Source organism: Microtus pennsylvanicus, chromosome 1 (genome assembly GCF_037038515.1).
Source record: "Microtus pennsylvanicus isolate mMicPen1 chromosome 1, mMicPen1.hap1, whole genome shotgun sequence".
In the NCBI taxonomy this organism is placed as follows: Eukaryota; Metazoa; Chordata; class Mammalia; order Rodentia; family Cricetidae; genus Microtus; species Microtus pennsylvanicus.
In genome coordinates this window covers 140,841,518-140,866,076 of record NC_134579.1, presented here as the reverse complement: position 1 = coordinate 140,866,076, position 24,559 = coordinate 140,841,518, and the positions used below count along the sequence as shown (strand labels likewise).

The window sequence follows — 24,559 nt, the reverse complement described above, 5'->3', positions numbered from 1 at the left end:
AACAACACAGAATAGAGATTCATCAAGTGTTTGCCAACATCTCAACAAGCTCTTGGAGAGGATCAAAGAACTTCCTCCAAATGTAAGCAGGAAATAGCAAAAGTTTGATTATATGTGGAAGTTTCATTTCTCACAGCCAGTTGGTCCCTAATATCTGGACCTAGAAGCTGCTTCCCAAAGTACCATGCAGAGGGTTAATATTACTTAAAAATACTCGACTAATAACTCAGGCTTATTATTAACTATCTCTTCCAGTTTAAGTTAACTGATATTCCTTAATTATGCATTGGCATGTGGTGGTCCCTGTTCTCAGTAGGGCATACCCATCTTGCTTTCTCTTCGGTTTGACCTGAGTCTCCTGAACCTCCTATTCCTTGTCATCTCTTATTTTTAATTTGGTTGTCCCACCTATACTTTCTGCCTGGTTAATGTCTAGTCAGCCTTTTATTAAACCAATTTGTGTAACAAATCTTTACAGTGTGCAAGTTAATATACCACAACATTTGTCCCTTTTGTCCAATTAAAAAGTAAGGATTGGTGACATAAAATTGATTTTATTCTGTTACGAGAAGTAATCAGAAATAGAAATCACCCATCTATATAACACATATTAGGTTCCATATGGGTCTGCCAGGCCCTCTAGTACAAGATAGTGATGAAATTGATTTACTTGGTTGAATGTGCTAGAACCCTCAGAGTTTCATAAAAACAACAACAACAAAGCATGTCAATAGCAAGAGTTTGAAAAAAGATTTTTCTTTCACTTGGCAACAATACAAGGAAAGTATAAGGTAATGCACTACTTTTCTTTATACAGCCAAAATCCAGTACCTGTAGGAAGTAATCCAAAGAGTACTCAATGAAATGAACTTTGGCTGCTGGATATGTTTCATTTTTCAGAATTTGGAAAGTTAAAATATGTCCACCATATCATAGGTACATATTCAGGATTTCAGTGGGCCACTGCTTTGAGTTCTGAAAAGGATGATTCTATAGTCACAGATTTGCTAGAAGTTATGGCCCTTATGTTTTTGTACTCTGGATGTACCTAACGAATTATGGTCCTTTAACCACTTTGACATTTTCTGCCTGTTACATCTAAAATTTTTTCTATAGTGAACCATGTTTTCTATTGTGAAACATGACCATGCCTACTCACGACCTTTGGAGTCTCTAAAAGGAAGATGGGGCCCCAAAACAATTCCACCTGGATTGTGGTGTTGCTGCCAAACTGACAGATACCATCCAAAGATTGAGTTTGGATTACGGATTACAAATGGCTCAGGACAGTTTCAACATGGCTAGCTGAGATAACCCAGCCTCACAGACTACCCTAGCTAGGACTTGAGATAAGCCCTACATTTTTCCATTATGCAGAGACTGAACCACAAATGATTCAGCTACCTCTTCCAGGATTGGTAATTATTTCGATGTTTTTTTCAGGGTCCCCTAAAGATGCCAGACAGCAGGAAGTAATTTTGAGAACATGAAACCCACATTCCCAAGTAGTAGGAAGATGGTTTTTGGTCAGTGGGCTATGGATATTTGTAATTGTTTAAGGGATATGCTTACATGTGCTAAAATGGTTAGGAAAAAAACTGAATAAAGGAGGTTAGATTCAGGGTTTTTGTTCTAAAAAGAGAAAGGGAGGATATAGAAATATGAGGATAAAGGGTACATTATTGAATCAACTCTGAAAAAAGGTGATATAGCTGTAATAGGATAATAGAGAATTTAATCTACTTTTAAACCAAAAAAAAACAACTACTAGTCATAAGTTTTTTACATTTTATTATATTTTTGTATATTGATAACAAATTTGAGGTTATTTTTGTTAGAACATGCTATTCATATATATCTGGTTTAAGATATTGTACCTATACTGTTCATTTAACAATGTAATACAAAATTCTAGTCTTAAAGTTATTATTACATACTATGATAATAAAGTAATGTAGGTAAATAGTCACCTATTCCAATGGAACTTGTATTTATCTTAGGTTTTCAAGATCAACCAATTATATTTTAGATAGGTGATCTTCAAACACTTCAGAGATCTGCAGAATATGGTATTTATGATGTTTTAATAACATTGCCTGGCAGCACCAATGTCAGAAAAGATGAGCATTGAGGTTATTCCATATGGAATTTACTTTCTTTGTGGTGAAAGTTAGCCACTGGTGAAGAAACTGCCCTTGTGTCAACTGCTGACAGTTATGTCCAAATTGGATAGGCAGGACACAGAAGAAAGCAGCTGTTCAACTTTGCGAAGACAAAGTAGAACAGCCCTTCACAATTATCCTGCTCCACAGAAAAGTATGTCAGATATGCTAGACTTATAGGCCGAAGAGAAATGCTGCAACGTTATAGAGGAAACTTGTGTGACTGTCCAGGCAGCCTGCTGTTTCTGTCATTTCTCACAGGTTTTAGAAGTTGCTTGCTTGCACTTCCTGTTTACTCAGGTAATATTTCCTTTGAGGGTCTCTGATGGAGTTGAAGACTAGAAACTCACAAAGGAATGTAAGATGTATAAAGTTTAGAGATATAAGAAGATAGCTTTGGGTAGGTAATACATACAAATTAGGATGAGAGGTGAATTAGGTACAACCCTTTGGACTCACCAAGATTGGATTAATAAATAATGGAGTATTTCCTCTCAATTTGTCAAATGCAAATGGACTGTACATTGTTAATGTACTTCTTTTTTTTTTTTTTTTTTTTTTTTTTTTTTTTGGTTTTTCGAGATAGGGTTTCTCTGTGGCTTTGGAGCCTGTCCTGGAACTAGCTCTGTAGACCAGGCTGGTCTCGAACTCACAGAGATCCGCCTACCTCTGCCTCCCGAGTGCTGGGATTAAAGGCGTGCGCCACCATCGCCCGGCGTTAATGTACTTCTTGATGCTCTATATTGTGTATAGTTGTTGGCCTTATTATATATAGCTCTTTATGTTAATTTTAACCTTTGCTTTTTATTAAGCAAAAGGGGAAATGTTTGATATTTTGTGTTCTGACAAATAAATCTTGCCTGGAAATTAGAGGGTGGAGCTAGGCACTAGTTAACAAATAACCATAGAGGTCTGTACAGATAGGAGACAGGAGTGATAAGGCAGAGTGGGGAGAGCGGAGGTGATTAGGGGTTGGACACAGGATCTCAGTTTAGAGAGGCAAGAAGTCTCTGGTGGCTGCTGCTCTGCTTCTCTGATTTTTCAGTTTTTATCCCAATACTTGACTATGGGCTTTTATTGAGAAGAGTAATTAGGATCACACTTCACAGGGCTGGCAGGCAGAGAGAATAAATAGGAGAACCTTGGGAAGAGAGGAGGGAGCAAGAAAAAGGCCTACCCACCCACTTATAAAGCTAGACATAAATTCAGAAGAAAAGAAAAGATGTAGAAAATTAGAGAAAGGTAAGGCAAAAAAGTAGACAGATAATTTAAGAAAAGCTGACAAGAAACAAGCTAAGGCCAGGCATTTATAACTAATGATAAGTATCCCTGTGAGTTTATTTGGGACCCGGGTGGTGGGCCCCCAAAGGAGCCCAAATAGTATAACAACTAACTACAAGCACCCATGTTAGATGGATCACAATGTTTTTGTAAGTCGTTTCAGGGGACCTGACACCTTTGTTGCTGTGTGGGTGTTGGGTTCACACAATTCTGTGGCAAGAAGACTCAGACAAGAATGAATTTAGCCTTTCACAGCTGCAGGGTAATACCTCTAAGGACTGAAGCACTTTTCCTTTTCTTAGGACATTTTTATTTTTCTCTATATTTATGCTTTATCCAGTTGATTTCCATAAGCTCAAAACAACCTGAATGAAGTTTTCAATAATAGAATGCCACCAGCAAATTCTCAATTCATGAAGTACCACAGTTTTCCAGGTTTCTCAAACCAAGTTTTGCATAGGCTCGGTATTGGGAAACTCCCAGACAAGATTCAAATAGAGTAAGAAGAGAAACAGCTGGTGTCTGCTAAACAAAAGATTTAGCGCTAAGTGCTAAACTAACATTCTGGAGCCCAGCCAGAATGCTGTCGTATGGCTTCCTCGGAACTATCCTCACATGGTGAAGATACATACAATCAACAATGTGCATGCACACTATTTAAAAATGAATAGTTTCTTTTGTATAACTTGGTTTTCTTCTTTCTGTATTCCAAGTTCCTCTATAACTTCTTAGACTGTGTGGTAGCTCTCTTGAGTTTATTTGCGTTTACTTGAGTGTGTCACGTTTGAAAAGTTTTCCTTTTCTAAGATTACAAAGGAGGTGAAGGTTGGAGAGCTGAAGGTGAATAGCAATTAGTAGAACTGATTCGGACTAAGAATTCCCAAATTTAGGTGACTATGCAGATGGTCTTGAAGGCGAAAAAGAATTTCCCTGCAGAGGTTGGGTGCTATAGCCCAGAAGTTCCATGCGGTCCCTGACAAGCTCTAGAAAGGCGTCGATTAACACACAGTCTTCCACAGAAAGATGGGAAGGCTTCGTGGTTAGACGATTTTGGTCTATTGGAACGGTAAGAACGCTGTTCCGGACCTAGAATTTTCGGAGATTTAATCCAGTTTCCTTACGGCTGCACTTCCGCCCTGGAAAGGCAAGGAAGGAGAAACACTGAGAATTGTGGGAAATGTAGTGCACGACCGTCGAGTCCCCAGATTACTAGAATAACATCCGCCTCAGGAGATTTAGAGAGCTGCCCTTACTCTGTCGGGAATTTTGGGAAATGTAGTTCGAAATACCAGGTTTAAGGCTAATTTTTTTTTCACGTGTCTGTGTGTAGTCCTGGTCCCCTCGGGAACTGGAAAGTGTGCTCCCAGTGCCCTGTGCGGGAAGAGTCACTTCCGGCCCAGGTGTGCGAGGCCGTGGCCCGCGTTCCTCTCAGAAAGGTGAGCCATCCCTCTGCTGTCCTCTCCCGTGTCTTCCCGATAGTTTTCAGGCTGACCCGCGCGATAGGCAGCAGGCGTGGATGCTGGGAAGGAAATCCGCCTCAGTAGGGCAGGAGGCGAGTTTGCTGTGAATGAGCCTGCCGGAGAGTGCCGCGCTTGCGCACATTGATTCCGGCCTGTCTGGGGCTGTCAGTCACCGGGATGGAGGGTGTCATGGGCGCCGGGAGGGGGAGCCTCCAGCCGTCTCTCTAGCCACTGTCGGAAATTCACAGTCGTCTCCGTCTGTGCCCCCGTTTCTTCCCCAACACTTTGGTACCTATCGAAGAGTGAGCTCGTGTTTGCTGCAAGGCTCAAGACAGCGGGCGCGCGGTACCAGCTCTTAGCTGTTATTTTGCTCTTAGTACTTTCCAGATTTCGAGGAAGCGCCCCAGTCCCTGGAAGCCCCAGTGACCCACAGATAGTCTCAGAGCTCCTGCTGTAGGGTCCTTGGCCCCAGCCTGGCCACATCTGACCACTCCACCAAAATCTTCACTGACTCTTTTTTTTTGTTGTTGTTCTTTTTTTTCTTTGTTTTTGTTTTGTTATTGAGACAGTGGTTCCCAGCTGTTGCTTGAAGTGTCCACTATGACTGGGAGGGGGACGGGGGCTGATGAAGTCCGTTTTCACCTTGTATCTTGCCTTCCTGTATTTGAAAAAGAGCGTATGAGGAAGGAGGCATCAGAGAACGGGGTGCAGTAGTCTGAATAAGAAATGAACCCATAGTCTCTGGACGTTGAATATTTGGTCCAAGTTAGGGGGACAGTGATGTTTGCTGAGGTGTAGGTGGCATGGCTCTGCTAGAGGAAATACGTCATTGGAGGGGGGTCTGAGGAGGTAGGGTTTTATGTTATTGCAATTTGCTCTCTCTACTTTGTGCTTTGGGTTCAAGATAGGAGCACTCAGCTTCCTCCTCCTCTTGCCACACCTGCCTCCCTTTGGAACCAAAAGCCAAAATAAACGCTTTCTTCTACAAGTTGGTCATGGTGTTTTATCGCAGAAGCAGAAATGTAACTAATACATATGGTTAGAATTGAGCATCCTTCCTTCTCAGTACCCTCTCTTCACATGGTCGATGGTGTGGTTTTTTACTCATCGACAGATGTAGCTGTGAAGTGGCCCTAGTATTTTTTTCAGTAAATTCTAGAAGTGGTGATGAATTACTTGGGCACATACAATAAGGATGCTACATAATTATTTAATATTAAATACTTATAGAACTTTTATACAAATTAACAAGACCAACTCTCACAAGAGCTTTATTCTGTGTGGAACCATCATTCTCATTTAATTCACTTATTTTTATTACATTTATTTAAGGGAAAAATAAAATAAAATCTGTTTTTAAAATGAAGATACAAGTTCACTTAATCTACCAAAAAGAAAAATATAGTTGGGTGATGGTGGTGCATGTCTTTAACCCCAGTAGTCAGGAGGCAGACAGATCCCCGTGAAGCGAGGCCAGCCTACTTCACAGAGCAAGTTCTAGGACAGGTGTTACACAGAAAAAAAAACAGAACAAAAAAAAAAGAATATTATTTGCATTACATCCCGTGTTCATCATAGATAATTGTATTTCTTTATAATTTATATATTTTCTTAATCTGATACAATATGCAATCATTTCTACGGTTATATGAACTAGGCATGGTGAGATGGCTCAGTAGGTAAAATCACTTGCCACCAAGCCTGATGCCTAAGTTTGATCCCCAGGACTCTCATGATGGAAGAAGAGAATTGCTATGGAATGTTTATATCCACCCATCCATCATCATCATCATCATCATCATCATCATCATCATCATCATCATCATCATCATCATCTATGCCTGGCAACGCTAAGCATACATGGGCAGCCCATTTATGGCGGTTCTCTAGTTGTTCCTATCCTGGGCAGTCCTAGAAGCTTGTGTTATTGTCATGCCCACGGTTCCACAGTCTTCCTTTATGCTGTCTGTCCATTGTTTTTGGGTCTTCCTCTTCGCCTTATCCCATCACTCCTCCAAACAGTGCTATCTTTGGGGTTCTGTCATCATTCATCCTCATAACATGGTCCATGTATCTCAAGCGTCGATGCCATACCCTGTAGTTTACTTTCTTCTGTAGGTGGAGATGTTTCTTAATGTCATCATCCTGTAGCCTAACTCTTCGTGTGACACCTAGAATCCTCCTGAGACATGTCATCTCAAACACATTCAGCTGCTGTTCTAAGAAGTGTTTCATTGTTCAGGTTTTAGAGTTGTAAAGAAGGCAGCTCAGGACAAGTGTCTCATGTATTTGTAATTTTGTTGTCGTTATGTGTCTTGCTGACCAAACCTTTCCTAGTGCCTGGAATGCAACCCTCACTATCCTTATCCTTGATGCCTGAAATAGTTCCCTCCTTTGAACTGAGTTCCCTCCCAGATAGACAAAGCTGACGGTTTGCTTGAGGTTCTGATTCTTTATTACAATGTTTAAATCCTGTGCACCCTTCCCTTATGTTGTATCTCAGTCTTCTTGATGTTTACTTTCATACCAAGGTTTTCTCTGACTTCCACCACTCTATTTACCATGGCCTGCAGCTCATTTGGACTTGCAGCAAGTAGTGTTGTATCATCGGTGAAACGCAAGTTATTGAGCTGTATATACCCACCCACCTACAAATAAATGTTAAGGAAAAAAATGGATTTGGGGACGGAGAGATGGCTCAATGATTAACCAGGTTTAGATGGCTCATAACAAAGTGTACCTTTTGATCCCAGGGATCCACTGACCTCTGACAACACTGCGTGCCGTGGGGCAAATAGATGAGCAGGCATATGCATAATAATACAGAAAAATTAAACTATAAAGTGCAACATTGAAGTCCTCAACCTTTATACTAAAAATAATGATTCAGATATTGCATGTGCAAGGCCCTGGGTTCAAGCTCAGCCCCGTGAGAGAGAATAGGCATAAAACATGCATCTTACCTAGCTAGAGAGTTTGTTGTCTGTAGCAGAGCACATGCAACCCAAGAAAGAGTTTCTGCGTTTCATTGTAGTTTTAAAATGCTAATATTAAACACACCCTGGGGACATCGGATGGCTTGGCAGGCAAAGGCACCTTCTGACCTGAGTTCGATTCCCAGGGCTTACATGTTGGAAGGAGAGAACCAACCCCAACAAGTTATCCGCTGACATCCATACACTTGCTATAGTATGTACATGGTCACATAATAAGCAAATAAAATTTAATTTTAACAAACAAAAATACAGAAGGTGAACAAGTAGATGTGTTTGTTGCAATTCAAGATCAACCACTAAAGGCAAACAAATTTTGAAGTTAGAGCCAGAAGCTAAGAGATAAACTGAATGAAATGGTAAAAATAAATAATAACCAGCCCAAAATGAAAACGGACGGGAATAAGAGAAAGAAAATCAGGGAGAACAAGTCGCAAGAATACAATGATGGGCTGAAATCTAGCCACCTTAGTAGTTATAGGATGCCAATTGTTCTCGTTTTACAACTGTTGCTATGAGAAAATACTGTGATGTAAAGCAGCATAGAAGGGAAAGAGTTTATTTCAGCTTAAGGTTAAGAGCACTGTCTGTTCTTCCAAAGGTCCTGAGTTCAATTCCCAGCTCACAACCATCTGTAATGAGATCTGGTGCCCTCTTAAGGAAGAGACCTGGTCAGTCGTCCTCATCAACTTAGACCGTGAAACCCAATATGGGCTAGTTCAACAGAACTGCCATACACGGGCAGTCCATACTTGCTGCAGCATTGGCAGTCCATCATTGTGGAAATGTCACAGCAGGAACTTGAAGCAGCTGGTTGCATCACATCCAGAGTCACGAGCAGAAGAAATTTATGCATGCATGCTTGTTTACTTGCTTCCTTGTACTCAGTTCTCTGCTCATCTCCAGTTCAGAACCCCTTGCCTAGGGAATAGTGCCTCCTACAGTGGGCTGAGCCTTACCACAGCCAGTTCAGATATGTCCACATGTGGGCTGGGGGATGGGTCAGAGGTTAAGAACACTGGCGGCTCTTCCAGACTCTGGAGTTCAATTTCCAGCAAAGATAGAGTAGCTCACAACCATGTATACAACCGTCTATAATGGGATCTGATGCCCTCTTCTGGCATATGTGCAGACAGAGCACTCATACCTAAAAAAGCACATAAAATTAAGAAAAAAGGATTTGCCTGTTTGCTAAGTTAGATGGTCCATTAATGAGATTCTGTTTTCGGGTGATTCTAGGTTGTGCCAAGTTGCTAAAGCCAACCATCACACCAATAAACCAAATACATTGCTTTAAAAGATTACAGATTGGGGCTAGTCAAGGTGGCACATGCCTTTTATCTCAGCACTTAGAACATGAATCATGATTGATAAAAAGTCAGAGAGAGAAATTGGGGTTCACATCCTGGTTTCTGTGGTAAACTAATGTGGCTACTGGATTAAAGGTGTATGTTATTGCTGTGTGGTCTATAAGGCTGGCCAGTGTGAGACTGGTTTACTTTTCTTTTCTTTCTTTTTTTGGTTTTTCGAGACAGGGTTTCTCTGTGGTTTTGGAGCCTGTCCTGGAACTAGCTCTTGTAGACCAGGCTGGTCTCGAACTCACAGAGATCCGCCTGCCTCTGCCTCCCAAGTGCTGGGATTAAAGGCGTGCACCACCACCGCCCGGCTACTGGTTTACTTTTCTGATCCTCAGGCAAGTTTTATTAAAATACAAGTGAAATGCCACTGTGTTCCCCTTTTTGTCTAAAACAAAAAAGAAAACTGTAACTAATATAAGAAGAACTATATATAATAAGCACAATAACTATATACAATATATACTGGCAATAAATGTATAAACAATATCTATTTCATTTGCATTTGACAAATTCAGAGGAAATACTCCATATTCATCGTATCTTGGTGAGGCTAAAGTCTTGTATAATTTACTTTCTGTTACATCTTGCATTAGCATCCAAAACTGTTTTTTGATATCTCTCAACCTTATACTTACATTTCTTTAATGAATTTTTTTCTGAGTCTCGTAAACAAGGGAGATTATAACTATAACTATGTAGCCTTTATCTACCTCAGAGACCCAAGAAAGAAATAATATTTCATAAGTGAATAGGAAGTGCATGGAAGTGAAAATGTGAGTGATGACAGAAAGAGCAGGTTTCAGACAGTCACCCAAAGTTCCTCTGCAATGCTGAGGCATTCATCTTCGGCCTACAGACCAAGGCCTAGCATATCTGACAGACTTTCTGGGAAGCAGGGTATTTTGTGTCCTGCTTGTCTAATTAGGACAGCATACAGTCAACAGTTGAGGCAGGGCATTTTCTTTCCCAGTGGCTTACTTTTGCCGCAAAGAAAGTAAACTCCATGTGGAGTTTCTTTGATGCCCATGATCTTCTCTGAAGTAGTTTGGTGCTGTCAGGAGCAGACATGTCTCACTGTCATAAAAGAAGAACTTACGTTATTAAAACATTTTAGTTGCCATATTCTATAGATCTCTGAAGTAGCTGAAGATGACCTGTCTCTCTAAGTTATATCTTTGTTTTACCTTAAAAACTTATCTAATGTAACTAGAAGTTTGATTATACTGGGTGATTAACTACTAACTTATATTTCCTTATTGTCCTAAACAGTTGGTAATAATAATTTTCAAGGACTAGAAATTTGCATTACATTGTTAATTGAGCTGTATAGGTACAATCTTGAACAAGATTAAAAATTATGTACAATATGTTTTAAAAAGATTAATCTCAAATTTGTATCAGCATACAAAATTTGTATACAGTATACAAAAGCTCAATCCAATGTAAAACACTTAAATTTAGTAGTTGCATTTTAAAGGATTAAATAATCTACCTTTTAATATTATCATGTCTATATCCTTTCTTTTTCTTTTCAGAGTAGATTCAATAATCTACCCTTTTATCATATCTATATCCCCATTATTTTTCTTTTCAAAACCAGAACCTTGAATCTAATTTCCTTTGCTTTGCATTTTTTCCTGACCATTATCCATAGCAACTTGTAACCAGTACACTAAATGAAGATAAATATAATCAATTTTTTGGGGAATGTGGGTGTATTTTTCTAGGCTACTTCCTGCTGATTGGGGGCACTGGTAATCTTATGGGAACCCTCATTGAAATCATGGAATCTTATGGGATCATCTCAGCCAACAGTCTTGAAGCTACTCTGGATGTAGAACTCAGAGGAAATTGCAGCAGAGGTGCTCTGAAATGTTGGGTCATCTGGACCATCTTCTCCTATCAGAGATATTTCAAGGGGTCTTCCATAAGCAAACCCTATTTTTCTTAACCCAGAGTGAATCCACAGCCTCTCACATCCTAGGGAAGAAAATAAAGCCTCTTCTCCATAGTAACATATCTTTTGACTTAAATTTTGAAGTCAAGGTATTTTCAAAATATGTAGGTGTATTAATCCAGCAGCATTAATAATCAAATGTCTTTTAGCAGCGGTTGCTCCTTCTTTAGCCATCAAACAATTCAAAGAAAACACAATAACATACAGTATCCAGATTCTTTGTGTATTTTCCATCTTTACATGGAAGCTAAACTGGGGCAGCTGGGAGCCGAAAGTGCTGGTTTTTCTCCTGAACTGAGGTGGCTAGGTTTGGGTTCCAATTCCTAGAACTGGAATACCAATCCCAGCTCTGGCCTGGGCTGGTGGCTAAAAAGGCTCAGGAAAATGACTTTTTCATAAATTTGTGCCACAAAAGTTGGGCACCAAATGAAGCACAATTAATAAAAATTCAGAGAGAGAAGTTGGGGTTCAATGTCTGAGAAACAAAATAGCCAGCCACTGGCTCTAACCTCAACCTCAGTTCGAAAATGGTGATCCTGCCTCCAGGAACCTTGGAATGAGAGTGTGTCTGAGAGCTGTTTCCTCCATTTTATAATCCTCTCTAAGGCTTAGATTAAAGGCGCGCACCACTGGGATTAAAGGCATATACTGCCCGGTTGCTATGGCAAACTAGTGTGGCTACTGGGGTTTAAGGTGTGTGTTATTGCTGCGTGGTTTGTAAGACTGGCCAGTGTGTGGCTGTTTTACTTTTCTGATACTCAGGCAAGTTTTATTTATCAAAGTACAGGTGAAATGCCACTACAGGAACAGGCAAACAGATCTCTAAATTCCAAACCAGCTTGGTTTACATGGTGAGTTCCAGGCCATCCATAGTGAGACCTTGTCTCAATCAATCAGCCAGCCATAATGAAACCTTGTATCAATAAATGAATAAATAAAAAAACCTATCTGTCTGTCTGTCTATGTAAAGTTAAAAACAAGAGATAAGTATATGATGTCTGAAAGAACTTCACTTAAGATACAAGGACAGAGTAAATTAAAAAGTTTAGCTGGGTAGTGGTGGCACATGCCTTTAATCCCAGCACTTAAGAGGCTGAGGTAGGTGGATCTCTGAGTTTGAGGCTAGCTCAGCCTACGGAGCAAGTTCCAGGTCAGGCTCCAAAGCTTCATAAGCTACATAAGAAACTTTGTCTCAAAAAACCAAAACAATAATAACAACAACCCCGCCTCCAAAAAAAACCCCATAAATAATAAAACCCAAAAAAGTTAAAAATGTAAAAGATTAGACAGGTTGTTCCAGGCCTTTTCTGTTTGGGCCACCAACCAACTTCCAGGTCATGACATAGAGACTTAGTGTTTTGAATACGCCACCTAGCGTAGGCACATTACTGACTAGCTTTTAATTTAAACTAACCTGTTTCTCTTTATGTACCTTTTGCCTTGGGGCTTATTACCTTTCTTACTTCTGGATATCTTACTTTCACTGCTTCTGCCTGGCTGTTTGGCATCTGCTTGACTACTTGTCCCAGGCACATCCCTCCTTTTCTCCCTCATTCTTTTCTCTCGTTCCTTCCAAGCCTAGGTTTCTCCTACTTATTCTCTCTGCCCACTAGCCCGCCTATCCCTCTTCTGCCTAGCTAGTGGCCATTGAGCTTTGTATTAGACTGCTCAGGTGTCTTAGACAGTCAAGGTAAAACATACAACACATCTCTACATAATTAAACAAATGCAGCATAAAGAAGTAACACACCTTTGCACAGTTAAAGTAATAGTCTACAACATAAACAAATGGAACACATGTTTACCCAGCTAAAATAATCCACAACAGCAGGCAACTCTCTGAGTTTGAGGCTAGGCTATTCTACAGACTGAGTTCCAGAGGAACCAGGGCTACACAGAAAAATCCTATTTTGAAAAAAAAAAACCAGGAAAAAGAGTTTAAAAGGTTAAAGAGAGAAGCATATTTATAGTTTGACTCAGTAGTGTCCCACACTGGCTTATGTGTCTTAGTACTTGGTTGCTGGCTGTTTGCACTGTTTTGGGAGGTTATGGGGATCTATCAGGTGGACGTTGTCTGTGTGGATGGCCCTTAGGGCTGTGATAACCGCTATTGCCCACCTGAACAGTGTAAGCAGAGTTTCTCTGTGCTGCAGCAGCTGTTCCCAACTAACTACACAGAAACTTAGTGTTAATTATAAGTGCTCGGTTGATAGCTCAGTCTTATTACTAACTAGGTCTTACAATTTAAATTAACCCATTTATATTAATCTACATTCTTCCACGTGGTGTTACCTCTCTTCTATCTTGCGCCTCCTATTTCCCTCCTTGTGTCTGGCTGGTAACTCCTCTGACTCCGCCCTTCTTTTTTCCAACATTCTCTCTGTCCCCAAAAATCCTGCCTATCCCTCAGCCAAACAACTTATTTTTTATTAACAGTGAGATCAGTACATATTTCCAGTGTATAAAGATTGTTCCCCCTCAGACCACTGCAGTCTGTTCACTCTGACATGAGGCATTTCCACATGCTTGCCCCACCATGCCTTTCTGACAACTCTCCAGGACCCAGAGCTCAAATAGAGCTTCTCTGCTGTTAAGTCGCTCTGCTAGGTGTTTAGTTACAGTAGACTAATGAAGAAAGGAACCAACAGACGTGGAGCACAGGGTGGTTTCATTAGTAGTAGACACAGGAGGCGTCAAGACTGTTGCCAGCTGTGGCCAGGGACGTGCACCACGGGTCAGTCGGCCAACTAGACATGACATACATGACCACCCCAAATGCATAGTCACAAAACATCACATGAAGGACAACAGACAGACCCAAGGAATCTCTGTACTCTTCTCAGTGAACGTGCAACAAGTATGCTGCAAACCAATACGATACAAAGGCCAGAACAATACTCTGAACCTCCTGGACCTCGTTCACATTTCCAGAACAAGAAACCGCCATACATTCTCCTCAGATTGATTGTGTTGGGCTGAGTTTGCTGGTATCTCTGTTGCTGGTCTCAGGTATGTCTCCCATCTAATCCACATATTTTAGGGAATAGGATCCAGGTAGAGTTCCCATCATGCCTCTTGCCTTGTGTAGGTTTGGCAGACAGGAATTAGTAGTGGCTGTTTGTCATGGGTATGCCCTTCAACAGGGACCTTTGACTCAGTGAGAATATATTCAACTTCTTTGAAAATGGATGTGAAAGAAACCGTTTCAACACTCATCTATCCCTGTCCCTAGGCAGTTTTGGTGGGATGTTAAAGAATATCCATTCTATGGCCAAAGGGTGATGTGTATGCATTTGCGATTACTAACCTAAATAAATACTAATAATTTTCACTTTTGTATGTGTGTGTTTGTGGAGTGAATGTCTGTGTCTTTGGGGTGCAAACACCCATGCAAGTGCAGAGGCAGGAGGAGGACATCTGGTGTTTTGCTCTGTCACTGCTCCATTCTCTGGAGACAGAATCTCTCTCTGAACTGGGAGTTAGGCTGGTGGCCAGCAAGCCCCAGTGCTCCCCCTCTCCCACAAGCATACAGCCATGAGGTTCCGATTCCAATGAGTGCTAAGGACTGCTCTCAGGTGCTCCATGTTTGTGAAATGAGCCCCTTATCCACTGAGCCATCCCCAGCCATTTAACTGTTTATTTCCTTTTCAGTGTTGGGGGTAGAATCCAGTGTTTCCACCACTGAGCTGCCTCCCCAACCCTCACTGCTAGGTTCCTTGAAGTGACTCTACCATTGAAATTGTGTGGCACTATTCTCGGGGAGATATGACCAAATGCCTGCTCGTCCCAGATAAGAGAACAGTGACAACCCAGAAAGTCCAACATGGTGACCCAGTGAGTTTTTTGAGATTGCTTATAGTAATATTACCTACAGGAGCAGAAATGACTCAAAGGCAGCTGCATCACCAAAGCCCCCTCCAGCATGGTGACAGCTCACAAAGCTGGAAACCCGGAGCACACTGCAGTCTGCAGGCAGGTCAGCCAGTTGGAGAGCATCCTTTCCAGGTGCCTCAGTTGGTCTGAATCTCTGTCAGCTCAGCTGGTCTGTGCTTTGGGGACTTCTGCAGGTGTGAGCATCTTCTAGGCAGCTTAGCTTGCTGAGATGTCACTCAATATTCCTTACTGCTTATAAATGTCTGGGAAGGGTGAGGTCTCATGAACCTTGTCAGTGTCTGGGACTTCCCAAAACTTTGGAGTTGTTTACTTCCTGAACTTTATTGAGTTTCCCTGCATGATGGAATATTTTACGTCCCCTTGGAACACCCTCCATCTAAGGAGGGTTACTGTAGGATGGGACGTTTTATCTTGGTAGACATTGCCAGACACATTGAGCCACTGGGAGCTCTAGATAGGGGCTTTACCACTTAGCCACACCCCAGCCCCTCACCTGGGGATTCTAGGCAGGGGCTCTACCACTGAGCCACACCCTAGCCCCTCACTGGGGGATTCTAGGCAGGGGTTCTACCACTGAGTCACACCTCAGCCCCGCACTGGGGGATTCTAGGCAGGGGCTCTACCACTGAGCCACACCCCAGCCCCTCACTGGGGATTCTAGGCAGGGGCTCTACCACTGAATCACACCCCAGCCCCTCACTGGGGGATTCTAGGCAGGGGCTCTACCACTGAGTCACACCTCAGCCCCGCACTGGGGGATTCTAGGCAGGGGCTCTACCACCTAGGCATGCTCAATTCTCTCACTGGGGTTAGAGTGCAAGGACAGTTCTGTGATGACTCTTCTGGACACTCATGGGGACAGAGAGGTTTAATTTCTTACAGTAGCTGTCCACTGCTGGCGCACAGAATCCCAGCAGCCCTTAACACTGAATGCTAACACTCTAACAGCCCTCTTGCAGGTGGCAGATTTGGAATGTAGAAGGTTAGTGAACGTAGCTATGGTTACTACATGAGCACACACGTTAGCACCACACACCTTTGAAAGAATGACTTACAGTTATTAGCCATGAGACACACTCACACGTGCGCACAAAATAACAAAGTCATAGTTTTTCTTCAGATGCTGTAGTATGAGTTCTAGTACATCTTAGTTATAAAAATCCAGAGTTGGATAGATGTAGAGGTTAATGCTGAAGCTCACAGAAGCAGAGAGACCAGCCACTAGAGAGTTCTGATCTATCAGAGATCAGACCTACGGGGCAATCCTGTCCTCGTACTGCATCTCCAGACTCCATCTGTCTCCAAGAAACCTCACACTGTCCTGAGCTCTTGTCTCCTCCTGTCTTATATTTCTCTCTCTTTCTGTACATAGCACTCCTGTATCCACCTCCCTAGTGCTAGGATTAAAGGTGTGGGATCCCAAGTGCTGAGATCACCTTTCTGTGAGCTCTGTTTTCTTTTTAGACCAAAGAAAAACAGCTTGTGTAGCTCAGTGTGGCCTTGAACTAACAGAGATCTGTCTGCCTCTGTCTCTAAATGCTGGAATTAGATGTGTGCTACCACTGCCTGGCCTCTTGTGACTTTGCACTCTGATGTTCAGGCAAGCTTTATTTATCAAAATATAAATGAAACTTTACTGCATTTCTCCCTTTTGTCTAAATTAAAATAGAAGGCTATAACTAATATAAGAAAAACTATATACAATAATTGCAATAGCTATATACAATATATACACACAGGCAAGAAATATATTAACAAAAGTCCATTTGTATTTGACAAATTCAGAGAAAATACTACATTATCTAGCCTATCTTGGTGGGTCCAAAGTGTTGTACCTAATTCACTTTCTATCCTAATTTGCATGACCACCCAAAACTATCTTTTGATGTTTTCCAACCTTATACACTTTGTTCCTCTTTAATGAATTTCTTTTCTGAGTCTGGTAAACAAGCAAAACTATAACTGTAACTGTCTAGGCTTCAACTCCCTTACAGACCCGAGAAGGAAATAATATTAACTGAGTAAGCAGGAGGTACGAGCAAATGAATTCCAAAAAATGTGAGAAATGACAAAAACAGTTGTCTACCTGCACAGTCACCCCAGGTTCCTCTGCAACACTGGGGCATCCATCTTTGGCCTACAGGCCTAGAATATTCGACAGTCTTTTCTATGAAGCAGGATTTTTTTCTTTTCTTTTTTTTTTTTTTTTGGTTTTTCAAAACAGGTTCTCTGTGTAATTTTGGAGTCTGTCCTGGAACTGGCTCTGTAGATCAGACTGACCTTGAACACACAGAGATCCACCTGCCTCTTTCTCCCGAGTGCTGGGATTAAAAGTAGGGATTTCAAGTGCTGGGGTCACCTTTGCTTGAGCTCTGTTTCTCTTTTAGACTGATTCAATCGTGTGTAGCCCAGGGTGATCTTTAACTAACAGAGATCCCTCTGCCTCTGTCTCCCAAGTGCTGGAATTAAAGGTGTGTGCCACCGCTCCCTGACCTCTTGTGACTTAGCACTATACTCTGATCTTCAGGCAAGCTTTGTTAAAACATAAACAAATATCACTACAAGATGCAGAGAAACAGAGAAAGACAGCAGTGTGAGCTTCCGGCCTCCATGTGCATTTGGACAGGTATAGACAATGCACATACAGACTCACATACATTGTGCATCCACATGTGCATTTGGACAGGTACAGACAATGCACATACAGACTCACATACATTGTGCATCCACATGTGCATTTGGACAGGTATAGACAATGCACATACAGACTCACATACATTGTGCATCCACATGTGCATTTGGACAGGTATAGACAATGCAATACAGACTCACATACATTGTGCATCCACATGTGCATTTGGACAGGTACAGACAATGCAATACAGACTCACATACATTGTGCATCCACATGTGCATTTGGACAGGTATAGACAATGCACATACAGACTCACATACATTGTGCATCCACATGTGCATTTGGACAGGTATAGACAATGCACATCAGACTCACATACATTGTGCATCCACATGTGCATTTGGACAGGTATAGACAATGCACATACAGACTCACATACATTGTGCATCCACATGTGCATTTGGACAGGTACAGACAATGCACATACAGACTCACATACATTGTGCATCCACATGTGCATTTGGACAGGTATAGACAATGCACATACAGACTCACATACATTGTGCATCCACATGTGCATTTGGACAGGTACAGACAATGCACATACAGACTCACATACATTGTGCATCCACATGTGCATTTGGACAGGTATAGACAATGCACATACAGACTCACATACATTGTGCATCCACATGTGCATTTGGACAGGTATAGACAATGCAATACAGACTCACATACATTGTGCATCCACATGTGCATTTGGCCAGGTACAGACAATGCAATACAGACTCACATACATTGTGCATCCACATGTGCATTTGGACAGGTATAGACAATGCACATACAGACTCACATACATTGTGCATCCACATGTGCATTTGGACAGGTACAGACAATGCACATACAGACTCACATACATTGTGCATCCACATGTGCATTTGGACAGGTACAGACAATGCACATACAGACTCACATACATTGTGCATCCACATGTGCATTTGGACAGGTACAGACAATGCACATACAGACTCACATACATTGTGCATCCACATGTGCATTTGGACAGGTACAGACAATGCACATACAGACTCACATACATTGTGCATCCACATGTGCATTTGGACAGGTATAGACAATGCACATACAGACTCACATACATTGTGCATCCACATGTGCATTTGGACAGGTATAGACAATGCAATACAGACTCACATACATTGTGCATCCACATGTGCATTTGGACAGGTACAGACAATGCAATACAGACTCACATACATTGTGCATCCACATGTGCATTTGGACAGGTATAGACAATGCACATACAGACTCACATACATTGTGCATCCACATGTGCATTTGGACAGGTACAGACAATGCACATACAGACTCACATACATTGTGCATCCACATGTGCATTTGGACAGGTACAGACAATGCACATACAGACTCACATACATTGTGCATCCACATGTGCATTTGGACAGGTACAGACAATGCACATACAGACTCACATACATTGTGCATCCACATGTGCATTTGGACAGGTACAGACAATGCACATACAGACTCACATACATTGTGCATCCACATGCATGCACACATCATCCATACATGCACCACATATGTATACGAGCACACACAAATATGAGGATTTCTTTGCAGCCCTCATGGTGGGTGGACTCAGCAGATGGAAGGCAGGCAGAGACAGGTACTTCCAGCTGAGAGGCTCTGAGTCCCACAAGGTCCTCCCTCCACATCTCAGCCTCACCTCTTCTGTAGTTATAACCCGCATGTTTTGCTGTCCCAGGAGATGGTGACGTTCAGGGATGTGGCTGTGGTCTTCAGCGAGGAGGAGCTGGGGCTGCTGGACGCTGCCCAGAGGAAGCTGTACCGTGATGTGATGCTGGAGACCTTCAGGATGCTGCTCTCAGTGGGTGAGGATGGGGTCTGGGTTTCCCGGCTGAGCGACTGGGACCAGCTGCAGGGAGCCTGGGAACTGCTGGAGTTGTTTTCTGGGCTTGGTTGTCTAACTGGAAGCACAGGTTTCTCATGGCTCCGTCCACCTGTCCTTTGAGCTGTGTATGGGAGTCCTGCTTGGTTTTATTAACGACACAAGCTAGAGTCGTCTGGGAAGAGGAGCCTCACTTGAGAAAATGCTTCTGCCAGGTTGGCGTGTGGCCAAGTCTGTGTGGAATTTTTTTGATTGATTATTCCTATGATCATGGCCTAGCCCACTGTTGGTGGTGCCAGGTCTGCCAAGTGCCTCTGAGCTGTGTAAGGGACAATCCAGTAAACAACACCTCTCTCTACAGGCCAAACTAGACTGTTCTCAAATTACTCTATAGCTGAGGGTGGGCTTGAACCTCTGATCTGCCTGCCTCTATCCCCCAGGTACAGGTATGATAGACATATACCTCAATACCCACTCTTTTTCTATAGATCTAGTTTTGACAAAGTAGACATTGTCAAACTTTTGTTTTTCTGTCTTTTTCCACATAGCACCCCAGCCCTTTACACCAGGTCTGATAGCCCAGCTGCAGAATTTAGAGGAGCTGTGCATGGTGGAGGCCCAAGGAGGTGAGATCTCAGGTGGGAAAGATGCTGCTGGACCAGTGGGCGGGAGTGCTTTCCGTAACAGGGCAGGGCATAGCATTTCTCTCCTTAACTCTCCACTGGTCCCCGCTTCACAAATAGTATAATGACTTTTAAAGTGCTTAGAGCAGGGCCGCTGAGAAGGCTCCTTGAGTAAGGGTGTTTGCCTCCAAGTTGGAGACCTGAGTTCCATCCCTAGAACCTTTGTGTTGTCAGGAGGGAGTAAACTGACTCCCTCAGGTCATACCATGGGTGGAACACATGTGTGCATACACACAGATATAGAGCACACATAGACATGTACACACACACAGACACACGCATGCACACACACAGAGACCACACACACATACACATACAGAAAGTGAGAGTGCCCAGACACATAGAGACAGGAGAGAGACAAAACCACACACACACACACACACACACACACACACACACACACACACACCACACACACACACTCACACACACACCACACACACACACACCACACACACACATACCACACACACACACACTCACACACACACACACCACACACACACACCGCACACACACACACACACCACACACACACCACACACACACACACCACACACACACACACACACCACACACACCACACACACACACACACACACACACACACACACACACACACACTCTCACATTCATGCTCACAGAAGACAAGAGACATTTTTCTACTTTGGGAATATCTCCTTTTGTTTTCTTTACTGGATCATCTAACAGCCCTTGATAAAGCACAATGACATGCTTAAAGTTCACTAGACCTTTTGAATGGGGCCACATTTACTACCCTGATTTTGTTAAGAAAACCCATATCTGTGAGTTTGAGATCAGCCTAGTCTACAGAGCTACTTCCAGGAGAGCTAGGGCTGTTACACAGAGAAACCCTGTCTTGAAAAACAAAACAAAAAACAAAAACAAAACCCAAAAAAATAAAACAAACAAAAAAGAATGAGGAAAACTCATGTTGTTTTTGTTTTTGTTTATTTGGAGACAGGGTTTCTCTGTATAGCTTTGACTGTCCTGGAACTCACTCTAGAAAGCAGGCTGGCCTTGAACTCACAGAGACCTGCCTACCTCTATCTCCTGAATGCTGGGATTAAAGGTTGCTCCACTATTGCCCTGCAGAAAACCCAGATCTTAGGCACCCAGAGAGCCCTGGGTTTGTGTTTTCTGTGTGAGTCAGGTGTTTTGTCAGTCTTCACAGAAGCAGTGAGGCCTGTTTGTTTTCTGATGTGAGCCACGTGTTACACACCAGCATCTCTCAGTAAGGTGTTCACTTGTGTGTTTGTCTGGATTCTCATCCTTCTAGGAAGCCAGGGTGGACGTGCTGTGGAGAATGATGAAGACATGGAGTTAAGCTCCCTTTGTCCCAGAGAGCTCTCCTCCTGTCAGACCTGGCCACAGGGTGCAGGCTTGTTACCCAGGGATCAGGATCCCATGAAAAGATGTCTAAAGAGCAACACTGAGTCTCAGAACCAGAGAGATTCTTCCTTCCTGGTGTGCGCAGGGAGGCTGGTTCAGATTTCTGAGGATGGGAACTACGTGTTGCCTCCTGTAGATGATGACTCTGCCTCTCTGAGAAGTCAAGAGTTTCCTTCACTGAGAGCCCAGCAGTCTTGGCAGGAATCACATCTCAGTGGGTCGTGTAATCGCCAATGGAAAGGTCAGCGAATGCCCACGAGAAATCATTTTCATGGATGTGACAGCATCAGTTGGTTCTCATACCACAGTGACAGTGAGGGGTTACACAGAAAGGGGGAAAGCTGTAGTTTCCATGACCTCAGAGAAGAGACCATGAAGGTATCTTCACTTAAGAAGGACTTCATTAAATTAGGGCTGGTGCCCTGCCCATGTAGTAAGTTAAGAAAAGCCTGTGGCCATGGTGACAGCAATGAGCCCGGCTCTCACACACATCAGCAGTTCAACTCAAGAGCGAAGCCCTGTCCATGCAGTCCACATGGAGAGGGCTCTCAGGACAGGTCAGCTCTTTACATCCATCAGAGTGTGGAAACAGGAGATGAAGGTACGGCTGAGAGTTCTCTTCTGTGGTCCCCTCTGAGACTGTGTACAGAGCAAATGCTGTGCCAGGGCAGTGAGAATGCCCATCATGCCTACCCTCTCAACCCTTGTGGATGTGTCCACCCGGGCGACACCTCCCAGAAGAGCGGCATCCCTGAGAAAGCTTTGCCTTGTTGTTTACACTATAATAGTAATTTTAGGGTCCACACTAGGGAAGAGCCCAACAAGTATGAGGAGGATGGGAATGTTTCTAGTCAGAGTTTGTATCTTCAAGCTAATCAGGATATCCACACTGAAGAGAAACTATATCCAGGTGTGGAGTGTAGAAAAGATTTCACACATTGCTCAAATTTTAACACTGAGCACAGAGTTCACATGGAAGAGCCTGTCTATAACTCTGAGTGTGGTGACCACTTCAGTCTGCCCCCACATTTCCAGAACTTTTCAGCAGTGTACCCCAGGGAACAACCACATAAATATGCATGCAGTACAAGCTTCGATCAAAAATTGTGTATTCCAAGCTGTCAACAACTTGACATCATTGAGAAACCTACTTATAAAGAGAGTGGGAATGGGTCTAACTGGAGTTCCAGCCCCCAAGATCAGCAGAAACCTAAGCCACACAAATGCAACACCTGTGGGAAATGCTTCAGTGACAGATGGGTTCTTACCATTCACCAGAGAGTCCACACAGGAGAGAAACCATATCAATGTAAGGAGTGTGGGAAGTGCTTCAGCCAGAGTGCCTACCTACACTCTCACCGGAGAGTTCACACTGGAGAGAAACCATACAAGTGTGAGCAGTGTGGGAAGGGCTTCAGTCGGAGTTCACACCTTCAAGGTCACCAGAAAGTTCACACTGGGGAGAAACCATACAAGTGTGAGCAGTGTGGGAAGGGCTTCAGCTGGAGCTTTAATCTTCAAATTCATCAGCGGGTTCACACAGGAGAAAAACCCTATAAATGTGGAGAGTGTGGTAAAGGCTTCAGTAAGGCCTCAACTCTCCTGGCCCACGAGAGAGTCCACACGGGAGAGAAGCCTTACCAGTGTGGTGAGTGTGGGAAGGAATTCAGTCAGAAATCATACCTTCAAAGCCACCAGAGCGTTCACTCTGGAGAGAGACCATATATATGTGAGGTGTGTGGGAAGGGCTTCAGTCAGAGAGCATATCTACAAGGTCACCAGAGAGTCCATACCAGAGTGAAACCATATAAGTGTGAGATGTGCGGGAAGGGCTTCAGCCGGAGTTTCCGCCTCGAAGCACACCACAGGATCCACACAGGGGGAAAACCATACAAGTGTGATATGTGCATGAAGGGATTTAGTGAGAGTTCCCGTCTCCTGGCACATCAGAGGATCCACACAGAAGAAAGACCCTACAAATGTGAACAGTGTGGTAAAGGCTTCAGTGGGTATTCCAGTCTCCAGGCCCATCACAGAGTCCACACTGGGGAGAAGCCATACAACTGTGAGGTGTGTGGGAAAGGCTTCAGCCAGAGGTCAAATCTTCAAGCTCATCAGCGACTTCATACAGGAGAGAAACCCTACACGTGCGATGTGTGTGGTAAGGGTTTTCGGTGGAGCTCAGGCCTTCTGATCCATCAAAGAGTCCATAGCAGTGGTAATTTCTGTAGGGGGGAAGAGTACAGGAATGGCCAGACTTCTGAGAACCTGTGCAGAAATGAAGGCCTGTCAAATGCTGTTCTGTTTTGTTAATTAAAATGTAGTCTTTGTACCCAACATGAATGCCAGGGTGGTTGGGAAACAACATGGTATAGAGCCCTACTGAGAGCTTGCTGAAGTCTCAACAAGCTATTGCAGAGAATCAAGAACTTTCCAACCTGCATGTCAGCAGAAATTAACAAAAATATGATGTCCATGTCCACCAGAACAGAAACTTGATGACAGAGTCTTTGTCCATTGCCAGGGTTTCAAGAGCATGATTAGAGAGGTGGCTCTGCCATGATGAGCACTGGCTGCTTTTGAAGACCACATGGCAGATATCTGACACCTATATCGGGCCCAGACTTATGTTCAGGCAAAACACTCATACACAGAAAAATAAGTAAATAAATAAAACCATGTGTAGTTGGATTTTTTTCCCCGACTGCCTGGTCCCAAATAATCACTCAGAGGCTTATATAAATTACAAATGCTCAGCCAATAGCTCAGGCT

At 42.9% G+C, this 24,559-nt stretch overlaps 1 protein-coding gene across 2 annotated transcripts; it reads left to right on the top strand.

Moving 5' to 3' along the window:
• The first annotated feature begins 4,754 nt into the window (after positions 1-4,754).
• On the top strand, positions 4,755-24,477 carry LOC142859194 (zinc finger protein 112-like). 2 transcript variants are annotated; one of them, XM_075989554.1, is made up of 4 exons: positions 4,755-4,879; positions 19,548-19,674; positions 20,240-20,317; positions 21,675-24,477. In XM_075989554.1, exons 2-4 carry the CDS (start codon positions 19,551-19,553, stop codon positions 24,098-24,100), a joined length of 2,628 nt encoding a protein of 875 aa, XP_075845669.1. In that variant the 5' UTR covers positions 4,755-4,879; positions 19,548-19,550; the 3' UTR covers positions 24,101-24,477. The 2 variants fall into 2 exon arrangements, with proteins under 2 accessions (XP_075845669.1, XP_075845668.1); XM_075989553.1 differs by lacking the exon at positions 4,755-4,879 and adding an exon at positions 14,977-15,045 and having other exon boundaries at positions 21,675-24,219.
• Positions 24,478-24,559: the final 82 nt, after the last annotated feature.

What these genes read in the sequence shown, in the direction of transcription:
- LOC142859194 (XM_075989553.1), top strand. Translation starts at nt 14,977, where the DNA reads ATGACCAAATGCCTGCTCGTCCCAGATAAGAGAACAGTGACAACCCAG. An exon ending in AAGTCCAACATGGTGACCCA is followed by an intron (nt 15,046 to 19,547) that starts GTGAGTTTTTTG and finishes TTGCTGTCCCAG; the next exon opens with GAGATGGTGACGTTCAGGGA. An exon ending in CAGGATGCTGCTCTCAGTGG is followed by an intron (nt 19,675 to 20,239) that starts GTGAGGATGGGG and finishes TTTTCCACATAG; the next exon opens with CACCCCAGCCCTTTACACCA.